The sequence below is a fragment of the Gossypium hirsutum genome, chromosome A12, assembly GCF_007990345.1.
Source record: "Gossypium hirsutum isolate 1008001.06 chromosome A12, Gossypium_hirsutum_v2.1, whole genome shotgun sequence".
Lineage (NCBI taxonomy): Eukaryota > Viridiplantae > Streptophyta > Magnoliopsida > Malvales > Malvaceae > Gossypium > Gossypium hirsutum.
This window is the reverse complement of record NC_053435.1, coordinates 108,957,500-108,973,586: the sequence shown is the minus strand read 5'-3', so window position 1 is coordinate 108,973,586 and position 16,087 is coordinate 108,957,500. Positions and strand designations below refer to the sequence as shown.

Below are 16,087 nucleotides of genomic sequence, written 5' to 3'. Positions count from 1 at the left end.
AACAGAGGGGATCGATTAGGGGTAAAAGAGGGAAGGTTTAGGGTAGGGTCATCTAATCTGAGAATAAGGGGGGGAGTAGAAATCGGTGTTTTTCACCGATTAGGGAAGTAAGGGGATACACGCGTATTAGCAATACGCTCAACCAAACGGCGTCTTAGATTGGTATTAGGTGGGCCCCACCGATTAGGGGTGTATTGGCTTAGCCAATACACCAAACCAAACAAGCTCTTACACCATGTTTGGTTGGGTGTATTGGCATAGCCATTACACCCCTAATCGTGGGCCCCACTCAATACATTGTTTGGTTGGGTGTATTAGCCTAATACGGGTCTATTCCATTACTGATCTAATCCCCAAATTCCACCGATTTCCAATCCCTTCCTTGTGCTCAGTTTAGGTCTGGATTGAGTTTTGGTCCCTGTTTTACCCTCCTAATTCACGCTTCTGTCTTACCCAAAATCCACCGTATTCTGTTTCTTCCTTCTACCTTTCTTCTCCACTCTCCTCACCTTTCTGTCTTACCTTTCTATCTCCACCGATTCACGCTTTTACCTTTCTGTTTTACCTCTCTTTGGCGTTACAACTGGACTTTGAACACCAATCAGAAAGCAGCCTCCTTCTCACGTTTTCTGTTCCTCTCTATCGGTGAAACTATGTTCTGTCCATTGGAACCGGTAAGGAAGATACAACCTTATTTTTTATTTAAAAATATGTTTTCCCAATGATTATTGGATTAAATTTCATCCTTTTAATAGTTTTGTTTCTTGGTTTGGAAATCTAGAAATTGGATTAAAGGAAACAATAGAACACGGGTCTTTCACTGATAATAGTCCTACCACTTTTGACAAGGCTGTTGAAGATTTTAAAGCAAGCAATGTTGTGAAGGCTATGAAAATTGATTCACAAGACAGTAGTGGTGATGATTCAGAAGAGAGTGAATGAAAATGATTTCCTACCATCTATCTTTCACATCTTAAGACTATCATGTGGTCATTAGCTCAATCTGAATTACTTCTTTTTGTTATCATATCAAAAGCTTTTCGTTTGATATCTCACTTATCATCAACTATTTTCATTGGATTTGCAAACTGGAGAGCTTTTACTAACAGGGGTATGAATGGATATGCTGGAGCTAATACTCGAAGAAGGATTTCTTCAGATAAACAAGGACCTACTGTGGTTCATCAAAAGCCAGGGCCTTTACAAACAATATTTAAGCTCCTTCCAGATGAGGCAAGTTTCTTAGATTGTATTTGTAAGTTTTATTTATAAATAAACTTGGCATGATATGGTTGTACTAACAAATAGGAGTTCTAGGTAATCCCTTTTAATCACTTCAGGCCTTGGGTTATCTAACAGGCATTTTCTTTCAGGTTGTGGAGCATAGTTACTCATGTGCACTTGAGAGATCATTCTTGTACCATGGTCGTATGTATGTCTCCGCATGGCACATTTGTTTCCATTCTAATGTGTTCTCAAAACAAATGAAGGTTAGGTTGTAATTTTGGTTAATAATTTACCAAGGTTTAGCCTGTTGAATTTCAGTAACCCTGTCAAAATATATGCTGAATTAATGGCAATTTTACCTACAGTAGAATCCAGAGACATGTAAACTTTCACATTAAAATCTCCCCATCTTCCTTTTCTAAAGGCAAAAACAATTGAACTATATAAAGATAGTAAAAGAAATAGATTTGACACCTTCTATGGCATTATAAACCGAAAAGAGATGTTCAGTGTTTCAAATCTTAACAATCCTTTTTTTACATGACAGGTGGTGATACCATTTGGGGATATAGATGAGGTAAACTTTGTTCTTCTGATAAGTTAGTTAAAGTTAGTTCTGTGATATTAAAAAAAATTATTTTATAAATGTTACATGAATTGACTTGACCATGGTGGAGATTATTATTTTTAATTTGTTTATGCTTATAATTTTCATTTGGTTTATGCAGATTCGTAGAAGTCAGCATGCATTCATTAATCCTGCAATAACAATTATTCTTCGCATGGGGGCTGGTGGGCATGGTGTACCATGCAATAACAATTATTTTGGAACCGGAACCATGCATTAAGAGCATTACAGCGCGCATCAAAGAACTACCATACATTGTTGGAAGCTGAAAAGAAGGTTTTCTTGCCTTTGCTCTATGATTTGTGAATTAACTTTTGTTGAACTGTAGTCTTGATTATTATTATTTTGATATGATCAGAGGCATTAGTTTTCTTCACATCCATAGAAATAGCAAAATTTGGTAGCTGAAAGCTTTTCTTACTGCCAAAGAAGGGGCATTTACTTTCCATTTAGTATTAATTTTGCTATAATCTTGTTGACATTGTCTGGGAGCTGGTAAAGATGACAGGATATTGGAAAATGTTAGTGCAGTAAATAGTTATTTCTTGGCCAAGTAGTAGGAAAATGTTGGATTATACATTGAGTTGGATTAAAAATGTAAAGAAGCAAGAACATATTGGGAATAAGTGGATGGAAAGATTGTGAAAGCTGAATTTTATAAGATTTCCTTTTCTAAATGATGAAGTATAGTTTTTCGGGGGCACTCTTTGAACCTGTGAGGTGCTCAATGATGTATTTCAACTACTCAGGAGTCTGGAATAGGAAGTGATATGGTTGGACCAATGAGAATGTGATGGGTGAATACATTTGTCTGTGAACTCAAATATAATGAAAGCTTATTTGTTGTTGCTATTGCTATTTGCTTTTGTGGTAACAAATTTATGTTTAAAGTAAAAGCTAGAGAAATGATGTATGGATATAAACTAAAACTATGTGAAGGTTTGAACTTCCAAGTAACTTAGAGATTGTTGAACTTTCAAAAAAATATATTTTTAACTGATTATTTTTTGGTTGAATTAGTTTGTTGTAATGATTATTGGAGCGCTACACAGAAAGATCCTTTTTGTAGGGCATACCTATATAGGTGTAGCAATTTCTTCAAGGTATTTCATTATTTAGCTTAGCAAATATAAAATGTTGTGTAGATAATTGTCAGTGATGCATATACTGGTAGGACAAAACTGAGACCATTTGATTTATAATAATGCCTTTGTTTCAAATATTTCCTCCTTAGTGATTATAGTGAGGGGCATATTTGTTGTCAATGTCCAGCTTTGATGCAACATGCTAATGTGGAAAATAAATAAAACAAAGAGGACATATGATAGGGCACTATGTGAAGATTGTTTTAAAAAGTATGATCTAGATGTAAGATATGTTTTTTTTAATAGCTGCCATATCTTCCTTTACTAACTCAACTTTGTTGTTTAAATCAGTTTATTGCCCAATTGTTCAATTAAGAAAAATAATGTGCTATGTTAGTGCTGAGGCAATGGGATGTCGTCCATATACTTTGGGTGGAATTGCAATAATAATTTTATGGCTGCTATAGTAGTTTGTATTGATGATCTTTTGTAAACAAGAGTGTTTATAATTTTTTCCCCACAGAATGAATGATGTTATTTGTAAACAAAAGCAGTCCTCAAAAATCTTCTCCCAAATTTTTTGTGCCATTAATATAAATATATACCGGTTAATGTGGTATATTAATATATAAAAGGAAATGAGTATATAAATTCATATAAGAATATTGTCAACAAAATAGATATACTTAATACACTAAACCAAATCCTCATTCTTTATTTTATTTGTTTTAAACTTAGGTTACCTTAATTAAACTAATTTTATATGTAATAATTAAATTATATGTAATAATTATTATTTTAAATTATACAAATTCATAAAATATAATTTATTAGTTATAATTATTTTAAATTTTATTAAATCATATATTTTAATTAAAATATATTTAATATTAATTATTTCAAATTTTCTTTTATAGTATCATATATTATGATTTGAGTAAATTCATATAAGACTATTAATTATTAAGAATTTTATTAAATTATATATTTTAATTATAATATATTTAATAATTATTATTTTAATTTATATTTTACAGTATCATATATTATGATTTGAGTAAATTCATATGAGAATATTAATTATTAAGAATTTTATTAAATTATATATTTTAATTAAAATATATTTAATAATAATTATGTTTAAATATGATTAAATTATTTATTATTGATATTAATAATCTTATTAAAATTTAAATAAAATAATTTACCAAAACAAATTTCTGCTAGTTATTAAGAATTTTATTAAATTATATATTTTAATTAAAATATATTAAATAATAATTATGTTTAAATATGATTAAATTATTTATTTTTGATAATAAATAATCTTATTAAAATTTAAATAACAATAACAATAATCATTTACCAAAACAAATTTATGCTAAGGGTATTCTGGTCATTTTAGTTTTCTCCATTATGCTATTACACCTCTATTACATTCAACCAAACACAGTTGTACTATTACGCCTCTATTCCATTACATTCAACCAAACAGTTGATTTGCTATTACACATCTATTCCATTACACCTCTAATCCAATACACCTCTAATCCAATACACCTCTAATCCAATACAGCGAACCAAACGTGCCCTTAGAGTCTTGAAGCGGTTAAGAACATTCAGGAAATTAAGTTCTTTGAAGGGTTCTAACTCTACCCTGATTAGGAGAATTCATCAACTACTGTCACGATTTAATCATTAGAGTATTTGGCACATTCCTAGAGAAGATATTCAAGACGTGGATAGCTTGGTAAAGATGGCCCATGAGAGAAGGCTTGGGTTTCGACTTTTCAAGAATCCCCCATTGGGTGAAGGGTTTAAGTTCTTGTAGCTAGTTTTTATTTTCTTATCACTAAAAAAAAAGAAGAAGAAATGAATACATATATTTATTTTCATATTGTATTTATATAATCATTTTTGTATGCAATATATCAACGTAAAATGATACTAATTCGATAATATTGTTAATAATTTGTGAAATCTGAAACAATTCAAAATTTCATATTTAAAATCACACGAAATTAAAATTTATATATAACATTATACATTAAATCAAAATTTATGTATAATTTTTATATTTATCCTAATATAGCTTAAAGAGGAAGAAGGATGGATGATTCCCCACTTGATTAAAATGTGTCAAGCTGGTTGAAAGGAGACTGTCAACATTAAATAAATTGTATTAATAATGGGGAGGCGTACTTCTCTTTTATTTTTTAATCAGTCATCACCATTTTTTTATATCTTTTAATTTGGCAGAGCTTTAAATATGAGAGCGGATTAAGAGTATGTTTGGATAGATTAATTTCAATAAGATTATGTATTAAATTAGTGAAATTAAAATCATTAATAAAATATATGTTTAGATTTAAAGATAAATATGACGACCGATGAGATTTGATTAAACGAGATAATATCATATTTGATCTCACTCCTTTTGTTTCCTAAAATTTTTTAATTTTTTTAATTAATTTGTACGAATTGAAAAACAAGAGTCTCGCCATTGCATGGCAAACCGGGATGAATTTAAACAAAAATTTATATTGAAATATTTCAATAAAGTCCAAATAAATCCTTCATAATTCCATAATTTAATTTTCGTAATAAACCCCCAAAGTTTTCTATCTTACTTAATCTTTAACCAAAACAAACCTAATTAAACTCGTTGAAAATGAATGAAGTTGAAGCATATTGAAAGCTTTAGAAATATAAAGGGCTCCATTACTATTTTATTTAAAATTAAAACGAAAAAAGAAAGAAAACATAAAGACAGTAGGTTAAGAAGGTGGATAGTTAACCTAACAATGAAGGCAAAGTGATGATCGCTAAAGAAAAAAAAAAGTACTTTGAGATGATCATCCACTTTAAATACACCCTTAATGAAAACAGATGGTCCAGCTCTACCCCTATTTATTTCATTACCATCTCTATATACCCACTTAGTTTAATATCCTCACTGCCTATTGTTATATAATCTCCACGGCATTGCCATTTTCTCTCTCTCTCTTTCTCTCTCTTTTAAAAAAAAATTATCAGATATTAATCATGGAAAATAACTTGTTTATGATGATGAACTTAAACGTCTAGATGTGTGTTTAAAATGGAGTATATATATATATTTGATGGGTTGGTGAGGTTTTGTTTTTGGGGCTCATGCATACGTAAATTAAATATGGATGATGAGAAATAATAATTATAGTATGTGTAATATGATGGGAATATTTATAGGCTCGAGCTACCATAATTTATATGTTAACTTTACGTGTGTATATAAAATATGGACCTTTTTTTTTTTTCAGCACTTGCTTTAGTCGTAATGATCGAATCATTGCATGTTGTGGTGACTGGTGAGGGAGGATTTTAGGTTTAACTCTGCCGTTTAGACTTCTTCTATATTAAAGTCCAATCAATAATACTATTCATAAATTTATGTTAAATTTAAATATGCATATTTTAACATTCAAATGTTTGTAAAAATCAATAAATCTAGTTATCAAGTGAATTTTAATTTTTAAATGAGACAAATAAGGAGATTAAATTCTTAAAATTAAGACTATAAAATTAGCCCCCAATTTGTACCTTTATTTTTTCACTTAGATATCTAATTTTTTTAATAAAAAATAGTATATACACTATCAATTCTATCTCATTTTTGTCCAAAAAAGTGTACACATTAAAGCATTAGGTACCTAATTGAGAAAAAAGTAATATAATTTGAGGTCCAAATTTATATTTAAGCCAAAAAATTTATTAAATACCAAAAGGTTACAATTCTAGCTTAAAGCTAGTGAAGCAATGAAGAAAAGAACTCATCGTTCACACCCCAAAATAAACTCCTCAAACCTAAACACCAAAATCACAAAAACTAGGGTGAAATTAAATTAAACATTTTTCTACATTTCAAAAATCTAAAGAATACAAGGATTAATAACATAATTAAACCTTTTGAGGCAGGCGGAGGCGTGGCATTTTCTTCAAAACTTTGTGATAAATCATTATTGTGAAAGTGAAAATTGAAACCATCCACTTCTTCTTGTTCCCATTGATGCAATGAATATTGTTGCATCCAACATTACTTATAATTTTTAATAGCTTCACCCAACGACCAATGGAGTGGTTTGGTCGATTTAACCATTTAGATTTGGCAGGTTTTGCCTCGTATAATCCCACCCTCAATCTGAATATGATCACAATTGATTACTTTGGCCTGTCAATGGTTGTCAATCATTAAAAAGGGTAGGGGTAATTTACCCCTCAAGACCCAAAATTTAAGATCATCAACTAAATTTTCTTGTAAATAAATTACTCAATATTGGATCCACATATCTGTCACAACTGTCATGTCCTTCACTTTCATTTTTATGCAGATTCTAATTGTAAGCCTTTTGGTTTCATATGCATTTTTAAATTTCAGTTTATTTGTATCATATTCAGACTATTCATGTCTTAATTTAAAATTTTATGAATTTTAAGACATAAAAATTAAAAATTTTCATTTTAGGAATTGAGAGCCTGGCCAGCCCTCTTGGGGCTGCCCATAATAGGTATACAGGTGGTTAAACTTTTGATCTACGTGTTTAAAATATGCTTCATCTCATTTCTAAATTAGTATTTAATGTCCAAACTAGGGTTATACAAATTGAAAGATCTGATCGATGCTATATTTGATACTCTAATACATAATTATAACATTTTTTAGCTTAAAAACCAATTTAAAATTTAACTCATAGTTTGGAGACATACAATATAACTCTAAAAAAGTAACTAAACTATGCACCTTCAACTTTTAATAATAAGATTAGTGATAAGGGGACTAGTAGGGGCCATGCCCCCCTAAATTATATATATTTGTATATCTAAGGTGTATCAATATTTGTTTTACGATTTATAAAGACTAGTTTTTTTAATACTCACGATTATCCCTTCTAATAATATCATCGAATTTTCTTCTTAAGAGTACATCGTACTTTACCAGTTACCACAACACCCAATACTTACTTTTCTAAATTTCTTTTAATTCTTCCTATCATCATTCTAAAAATAAGGTATATTTTAGTTTGGGCATGTCAATTTTTTTAACTATCTAAAAGTATGATTAAAAAATTTAAGGTATATTGATGTTTACCCTTAAAAAGAATTAAATTTCCCTTTTGTAAAATATTTAATTCGAAATGATAAATTTGGTAATACTTAGTAAATCTCATTCACTAAACTAATTTTCTTATTTTGGTTGTTAATCAATAAAGTAGGTATAGCTATATTAATTGCTAATTTAATATTATGCATAATTTAATTATAATCATTTGATATCAAGTCATTAATTTTTATTATATTTTCTTTTGCATATGCAACAAAATCTTTTATTTACTAAAAAAAATTACTTTTAATAATAAAACCGGTCAAAGAGTTAATCAAACCACATTCTAAATCAGTTAAAAAACTTGGATAATGGTGCACTTAATCCCATGCATTTAATATCCGCCCTTGATATTCTTCCTCGCTTCTTTGTTTTCCAGAAATTGAAGGTACCATCATTTTATATCAGTTTTAGTGTTTATAAAGATTAATTATTCAACGTAGTATATGCTGTGGAGGGTTCAAGCTCTACGCAATGTCATTTATTCAATGATGAGTTTTAGAACTTGTAAATCTAAGTAAAATTTTGAAGTAAGAGATATGATTTTTCTTTCGATTTATTAAGGATAAAAATATTATAGAAGTTTTTATATTAAGAGCTAGATTGCATCTTATCTCATCTATTACAAATGAATAAATTAGTTTATGTAAGTTAGATCAAAGAGAAAATTAGTCCTTCTGTTAAAAATTTCATCCATTTGTATTGTTAAAAACTTATTCCTGTATGTCAGCGTGAGGTATATATGGCATGCAACGTGTTATTTCCGGTTATTTTGTTAGTCATGAAAATTTTTAACAGTACAAATAGATAAATTTTTAATAGAAATAATTAATTTGCTCTTTGATGTAACATATAGAGACTAATTTGAGTATTTTTTATAGAGAGGACAAAATACAATTTAACTCCTAATATGAGGGTCTTTAATATTTTTACCATCCATCATGTTATACCCATAGCTAATTTCATATAACAACATAGAAGGTAAGATGCGATTGATAAACAAACTTAATCAAAGAAATTTGATTAAATCTAAAACCAAACTCAAGTAGTTTAATGAAGTCGCAAACCAAGCTCAAACTTAAAAATTAATGTACAATCAAGCTAAAACCAAATATCGAACTTTGAATTTTGAATCGAGCTTGTAAATCATAATAGATTTTCAGAGATGAAAGTTCTTTTAATTCATCAAGCTATAACCCATATCTTTGATTAAATCTCAAGCCGAAATAAAATAGTTCAATTAATTCTCAAACCAAATTCGATCCAGCTCAAATTTACTACCATTCATGATTAAGTATGGTAAAAGATTGTTTTCAACCATTTAGCTAAATTAATGGTTGCTCAATAGCAACGAACATAAATAAATAAAAACATACATATAATGCTTAAATTGAACACAATGTTCCTCAAACACAACATATGTTACAGATGCATGACACAACGAGATTATTAACATGTAATAGGTCAATTATGCTGCAGTTTGGAAATATAGCTACAAACATTATACGATAGAACATAGATTTTGTAGGAGTCTTTTAACACACACCCGTCTTCTTAGTTTTCACAAAATGCCTCCATTGCTTAGTAACCTTTTCTTGAATCTTTCTATCACCCATTTTAGCTGCCTCCGCATCTTTGTTCTCCCCTACCACTTCTTTCGCAACGGTGACAACGTGAGAATCTTTCACGATTTGACTCGGAAGCGAGTCGAGTTCCTTCAACACCTCTTGAATGTGCGAGATAAGCCTCTCGGCCAAGCTACAACTGAAGTCTTCCCTAACAACCACGCGCAGGACTGCGATGTGTTCGGCATCTGCAGGCATCGTGTATGCAGGGACGATCCACCCGAACTTCCTCAAGGCATCGGATATTTGAAACACCGTGTATTTAGTGCTGTCTTTTAGAGCAAAAGCCACGAGGGGAACGCCCACGTCTTTGGAGACGACTTCGAATCGTCCCGTTTTTTCTATCCCTTCCTTCAGGATTCTTGCATTCCCGATGCAGTTTTCCATGATACTCTTGTATCCCTTTTATAGACAAAAATATCAGAAAGTTACAAATCGTTAATATCCATTCGATGTCGAGCCTATGTATGAAAATTTCAGTAGAATTTACCTCAAAACCGAGCCGAATAAGCTGATAATATTGAGCTATGATTTGACTAGAGCCTGCCACAATGTAAAAAGTTTTCAGGGATGAGATCTCTGTATTGATGTATGCATGAAAGTTTTACCTTTAGAGAAGTTTAAGGTGAATGTGGGCTGATCGGATCCAAGGTAGTTGATGTGAAATACGAGATCGTCTGGCAAATCCTCCTTGCTTCTCCACACGACCCAACCGATACCAGCATATACAAGGCCATACTTGTGCCCACTGACATTGATGCTTTTTACTAACGGCAGGCGGAAATCCCATTCGATTTTCGGGTAAACAAAGGGAGCAATGAACCCTCCACTAGCAGCATCCACATGTATTGGGGTATCCCAACCGGTTTCCTTATTCTTCTTGGTGAGAAGTTCATTAAGGAGCTTCACATTCTCAAACTCCCCTGTTAGGGTGGATCCGAGAATTGCTGCAACACATATGGTATTCTCGTCAACCATTTCAACCGCTTTCACAGGGTCCATCACATAGTATCCCTCTTTCAACTTCACTTCCTTCAATTCAACCTCGAAATACCTCGCAAACTTCTCCCAACAAACCTGTGTATACCATATTCGAACAACATTTCAAATCAATTCACGCATCTCCGATCGCAAACAACGAAATATTACACAAAAAGCTGACCTGCACATTCGCTCCGGTGACTATGTTAGGCTTATCATACGGTTTTCCCTGTGATTTCATCTTTTGTTGCCACTTCCTTTTAAAGGCTAATCCTGCCAGCATTATTGCCTCAGAGGAACCAACTGTCCCGACACCAACCGCGGCTTCACCGCTCCCGATAGGAGCATTAAATAAGTTTGCTATCATGTTTACACATCGATTCTACACAACCAGAGCAAATATCGGTTCACTAATACGACAACAAGGCCTATTAAGAGTAACTTACGACACAAGCAAACAAGAAAGGTAAGGTACCTGAAGCTCAGTGGTGACAGGGTATTCGTCCATGTCGACGTAGTTCTTGTTTATCGAAGCCATCATGAGTTTATCGCACTCGGGTTCCATCCATGTGGTCACAAATGATGCTAAGTTCAACCTGGGATTTCCATCAAGCATCAGTTCATCAGTTATTACTTGATAGGCTGCTTCCTTGGGCATTGAATTTTCTGGCATCTGGAACCTGCACCAATTTATGGTATTAAAATTAGACAACGTTGCATGCAATTTACAAACATAATAACATTTATTACAAAGTGATTATAGTTTTTAACAGCTTTATAAGACTGATGTTTACATCCCTCCCTTCCACTCCATATAAAACAGAGGTGAAAACAGAGGGCAGGCAGTAGCTTTGGATCCTACAAATGGTAAAATTCCTTTCTAAGTCCCTTGAAAAAAATATAAAACTATAAATTAGTAGAATGGTAAACACGGTATCTCCATTACCATTACCCCTTTGGATAGTATCACTTCACCTCAAAAAACATCAACATATTGTTTCACTCACTCACATACTAATTATTACACAAAACATCTTTTATATCGCATAAAATATTTATTATAATATAAAAATAAAACATAAAAATGCACAATATGGTTATGATGTATAAAATAAAACCAGATCAATTTCTTAAATGTATGTGGGGATTATTAGTTTTATACACGAGAATTTTAATTTGTCAAAAGCAGAGATTGGATTGTGCTAAATAACTTTACGTATTTCCAAAAATACATAGAAAGAAGCTCTTCATTCATAATCATATATACTATAAATAATTAAATACAGATATATATCATATATGGTAAGTATGTTTCTTGTTTTTTCATAAAGGAAATTTCACTAGTTTTACTTATTTTCGAAAAATAATTTTCCTTCATCACCAATTAAGTTGAACTGAGTTTTTATATGTCAATAAAGTTTGAAATTTAATCCATGTCAAACCTTCTTAATTTTACTATTGCTAAATCCATTATCTGTTTATTATGAGTGATTGAATCTTAATTCGATTGGTATGAGTATTACCTTCAACACAAGCACAATGCAAGAGAACATGAGTTTGAGTATACATTCCTTGACTACCATCCTTTGCTCCTAAATTAAATTAATTTGACCTAATTAATGAAATTTGTAAGGGATAAATAAAAATATTTAGGGTTAAAATTAGTCCAGTTTAATATGTAAATTTGGATCTATAAAAATACGATAACATCATACTTTAAAATTATGGTATCTCATCAATTAAAAATTTAAAAATATATAATTTAAAAATTAAAATAAGTTATATATATTTTTAAAATTGTAACTTACTTGATACAATTTAAAAATTAAAATAAAAAAATTTAAATTTAAATTAACTCAAACATTTATTTAAAGATAGGGAGTTGGGAGTTGGGACCAGTCGGTTTAAAAAAGTATTAAACCTATATACTCGATTGAATTTATGCATTCGAGAAAAATTGATTTTCTTTTTATTTTTATGATTTTTTAATTAATTATTTAATCTAACTCAACATTTTAATCTAATCAATTCCATCACCGGTACGTTGTCGAGACCGGATTTAGTCATGCCACTGTGAAACCCGGCAATCCATGACCGCCGTCGGATAATGCCTACATTCTCTAAATAAATCCGGTAGGATCGCGGCTACCTTATCTATCTCTTTGCTTTTCAAAAGGAAAATCTAGTTTTCGCAAATAACAAGGAGCAAAGTAAATAAAATAATTATTTCTTTTTTCGCTATATATAGCTCCCCGTTTTTCGCGAGAAAAAAAAAAGGGTTTATTTTATTTTATTCATCTTTCAGTCAGCTTTATCTTACGTTTAGCATTCATTTCCGAATTTGCTCTTTGGCGATAAAAAAAAAATCAAGTACATAAAATAATCTTTTTAAAAGGACGGACATAAATAAAGCAACGATCGGTGCTTTTAATATATATATAAGAGAGAGAAAATCAGAATATTAAGGCAAAAGGAATAAATACCTGGGAAGAGGTTGGCGGACATATCTGGAAGCAAAGGTACTGGATTCAACAAACTGCTTCGGCGCCGGGTTCGTGGTTGTGAGCACCATTTTTGCTGCTGTTTCGTTTACTACGAGCTTTTTTGGGTTTGGAAAGGGGATTTTTATTTTAGTAATTTATTCTAAATAGTAAATAGTGTGAATTGGGAATGGAGTGAAGTTAAGCAAAGAGTGATGTAGAAGGAAAGCTTAGGTGATTGATCAAGTCAAGGAAAAGGCAAAGGCAAAGGCTAAGCTAACCTAACCTTCAAAGTATAAAAGACTAAAAGTTGAGCAAAAACAGACGAATCATAATAAAAGGAAATGTATGGATCGGCAATAGTCAATTTTGTGGAATGCCGACAATTGGACGATGCGTTAAGCTCCACTCGTCTGTGTAGTATTCCATCCGATCCTGTACCACTATCAATCTAAAATTTAATTTTTCCTATTCAATGCGCGGCGTCCTCGGTTTTTGCATTTTACATGGGGTTTATTCATAAAATAAGACTTTCATTTTTTTAAAAAAATCAATTATCTTTGTTTCCGATTGAGCCATGAATTGATAAAATTAATCAAATAGACACTTGGACGGACATCGACTATTAGTATTTGATAGCATCGCTAACATTAAATCTCTTAATGGCTACATCAGTATTGTCAATAAATACTAACAGTCAAAGAACCTATTTAGCTAATTTTGTTAATTTATGTTTCAATTAGGTACAAAAATTTAAAGGAGTTTAATTGATTTCTTTTAAAATTTGGGACTTATTGTAGCATTAAGCCTTTAAATAACAGGGTTGAATTGAAGACTACACTTTAAATCACTAAACTATTAACACATTCACGTTTTGGTTGAATTGGTGTTATTGATCAATGAAACCTCAACTCTTAGTTCTGGAGTTACCACGAACTAATTATTTTTACAAAATAGCAAATATTTTTTGAGAGTGTTTTTATCTTTTAAAATTTTTATATAAAATCTAAAATATTTCAACTTTACCATTTCAATCAAATCCTTATTCAATTTTTATATCAATTTTTTAATAAATTTATTACATATTTTTTCTATCCACATTATCATAAATATGTTATAATTTATTTTTTAAAATAACTAAAAATAATAACAACAAAAATGAACTTAAAACAAACTTAAACTAAATATAAATAATATTAAAAAATTGCAAGCACAACAAATAATTAAAGAAGGTACTTAATATTATAATCTAAAACCTTTTCATAAATAAAGTTAATTGAAGTGAATCTTTCCTATGCCCCATGCAATCTTGTTTCATGAAAAGATATCTCCTTATATCCTTCACATTATATCCTTCAAATATGAAATTTAGTTTCTATATTTTTATTTTTAAAAATTTAGTCTTACTTTTTAGATTTAAAAATTTTAATTTAATTTTTAATATTTTTAAATTTTATTAAATTTGTTATAGTAATATTTTAAAATAAAATAAATACTCACTTGATAGTAATTTAACTAAAAAAGTAATATTGTAATGAACCCGAATTTAACAAAATAATTTTAAGAGTAATAACATTGAGACTTAAGTTTTGAAATTTGAAAAGTAGAGGAACTAAATTCCTAAAAATAAAAGTATAGACACTAAATTTCAAATTTACAAAGAGTATAAGAACTAATGGCATATTTTAACTAGAGATACTAATGACCCGGGTCGGGTCATGCCCATACAAGGTATTAGACCAATTTTCCAAGCCTAGGCATAGTCCGACCTAAAAAATGGGTTTACTTTTTCTTTTATCCAAATTTAGCTCAATTTAAGAAAAATAAACCCAAACTCGATCCGACCCACCCATATTTGATATTTTGGATTATTTTTTTAAAATAATTTTTAAAATATATATAATACACTAAAAACGCTAAAATAAAAATTTTCTAACACATTAAAAATACATTAAAATGTATTTATATTAGAAAACATTATCATAAATATAATAAATGTTTTATTATATTAAAACACTAATAAATATAATAAATATTTTATTGTTTTAAATATAATTTTTAAAATTCTATATTTTGGGTTGGGTTATTTAGTTTGGATAATTGTTTTTAGGTTTTTGATAATGGGATTAATTGTTACTGGATTAATGATTTAATATAAGAACATATAATTATTATTTAACATATATAACTAATATAATATTATTTTATAACATAACATATTTAGGCTGGGTTGGGTCAGGCTCGGGCCAAAAAAAATTTTGTCCAAGTCCCAACGTTTACAGAAAACAAGCATTAAATTTTACACAAGCCCATTTTTCAGATCTCGTATTTTTTCTAAACCCTCTCATATTTTGGACGAACCTTTGGGTTTGGACAGATGCCTTGACCCATGAACAGATATAATTTTAACCTTTATAAAATAATATGTAGAGAACTACGTATGTTGGCCTAATGGTCAAGGTGTTCACTACCCTAGGTATGGCTTGAGTTCAAGTCACACTTGTCGGGTTGTTGTTTAGGGCTTTTGCGCTCCTCTTATAATTCATCCAAAAATAATAAAATCTGGAATAGCATTGGGAGTTGGCCTAATGGTCAATGTATTCATTGCCCTAGGTATGGCCTGAGTTCAAATCACACTTGTTGGATTATTGTTTAGGGCTTTTGCGCTCTTCTTATAATTCATCCAAAAATAATAATATCTGGAATAGCATTGGGAATAGGTGGTGGAGCAATTCTTAGATATCATGATGGTTATCCAATGCTAGTCACGTTAAAAAAATTAACAATTTTAACAATTAATGTACTCGTTAATTTAACTTGTAAAAAATAATTTATCCATTTTTTAGATTAAAAAAATATAAAATACAATTTAATTTCTAATAAATGTAAAATTAATTTTTACCTATTTTCAGACGAGACGGGAA

The 16,087-nt window shown here is 30.2% G+C and overlaps 2 protein-coding genes across 3 annotated transcripts; one reads left to right on the top strand and one right to left on the bottom strand.

Annotated features, from left to right (window-relative positions):
• Positions 1-420: 420 nt before the first annotated feature.
• On the top strand, positions 421-2,707 carry LOC107930986 (BAG-associated GRAM protein 1-like). 2 transcript variants are annotated; one of them, XM_041083843.1, is made up of 5 exons: positions 421-674; positions 850-1,233; positions 1,374-1,490; positions 1,775-1,804; positions 1,956-2,707. In XM_041083843.1, the coding sequence occupies exons 2-5, from the start codon at positions 985-987 to the stop codon at positions 2,073-2,075; spliced, it is 516 nt and encodes a 171-aa protein (XP_040939777.1). In that variant the 5' UTR covers positions 421-674; positions 850-984; the 3' UTR covers positions 2,076-2,707. The 2 variants fall into 2 exon arrangements, with proteins under 2 accessions (XP_040939777.1, XP_016718251.1); XM_016862762.2 differs by having other exon boundaries at positions 782-1,233.
• A 6,727-nt stretch (positions 2,708-9,434) lies between these two features.
• On the bottom strand, positions 9,435-13,760 carry LOC107931028 (glutamate decarboxylase). Its single transcript, XM_016862799.2, has 6 exons — positions 13,167-13,760; positions 11,159-11,363; positions 10,865-11,065; positions 10,311-10,779; positions 10,193-10,245; positions 9,435-10,104 (listed from the first exon to the last, which is right to left on the bottom strand). The coding sequence occupies exons 1-6, from the start codon at positions 13,253-13,255 to the stop codon at positions 9,613-9,615; spliced, it is 1,509 nt and encodes a 502-aa protein (XP_016718288.1). The 5' UTR covers positions 13,256-13,760; the 3' UTR covers positions 9,435-9,612.
• Between the last annotated feature and the right edge of the window lie 2,327 nt (positions 13,761-16,087).

Coding starts and splice junctions, on each gene's coding strand:
- LOC107930986 (XM_041083843.1), top strand. CDS start 985: ATGTGGTCATTAGCTCAATCTGAATTACTTCTTTTTGTTATCATATCA. Junction 1,234..1,373: donor TTAAGCTCCTTCCAGATGAG/GCAAGTTTCTTA, acceptor ATTTTCTTTCAG/GTTGTGGAGCATAGTTACTC. Junction 1,491..1,774: donor TGTTCTCAAAACAAATGAAG/GTTAGGTTGTAA, acceptor TTTACATGACAG/GTGGTGATACCATTTGGGGA.
- LOC107931028 (XM_016862799.2), bottom strand. CDS start 13,255: ATGGTGCTCACAACCACGAACCCGGCGCCGAAGCAGTTTGTTGAATCC. Junction 11,364..13,166: donor GTCCGCCAACCTCTTCCCAG/GTATTTATTCCT, acceptor AAATTGGTGCAG/GTTCCAGATGCCAGAAAATT. Junction 10,246..10,310: donor CACCTTAAACTTCTCTAAAG/GTAAAACTTTCA, acceptor ACATTGTGGCAG/GCTCTAGTCAAATCATAGCT.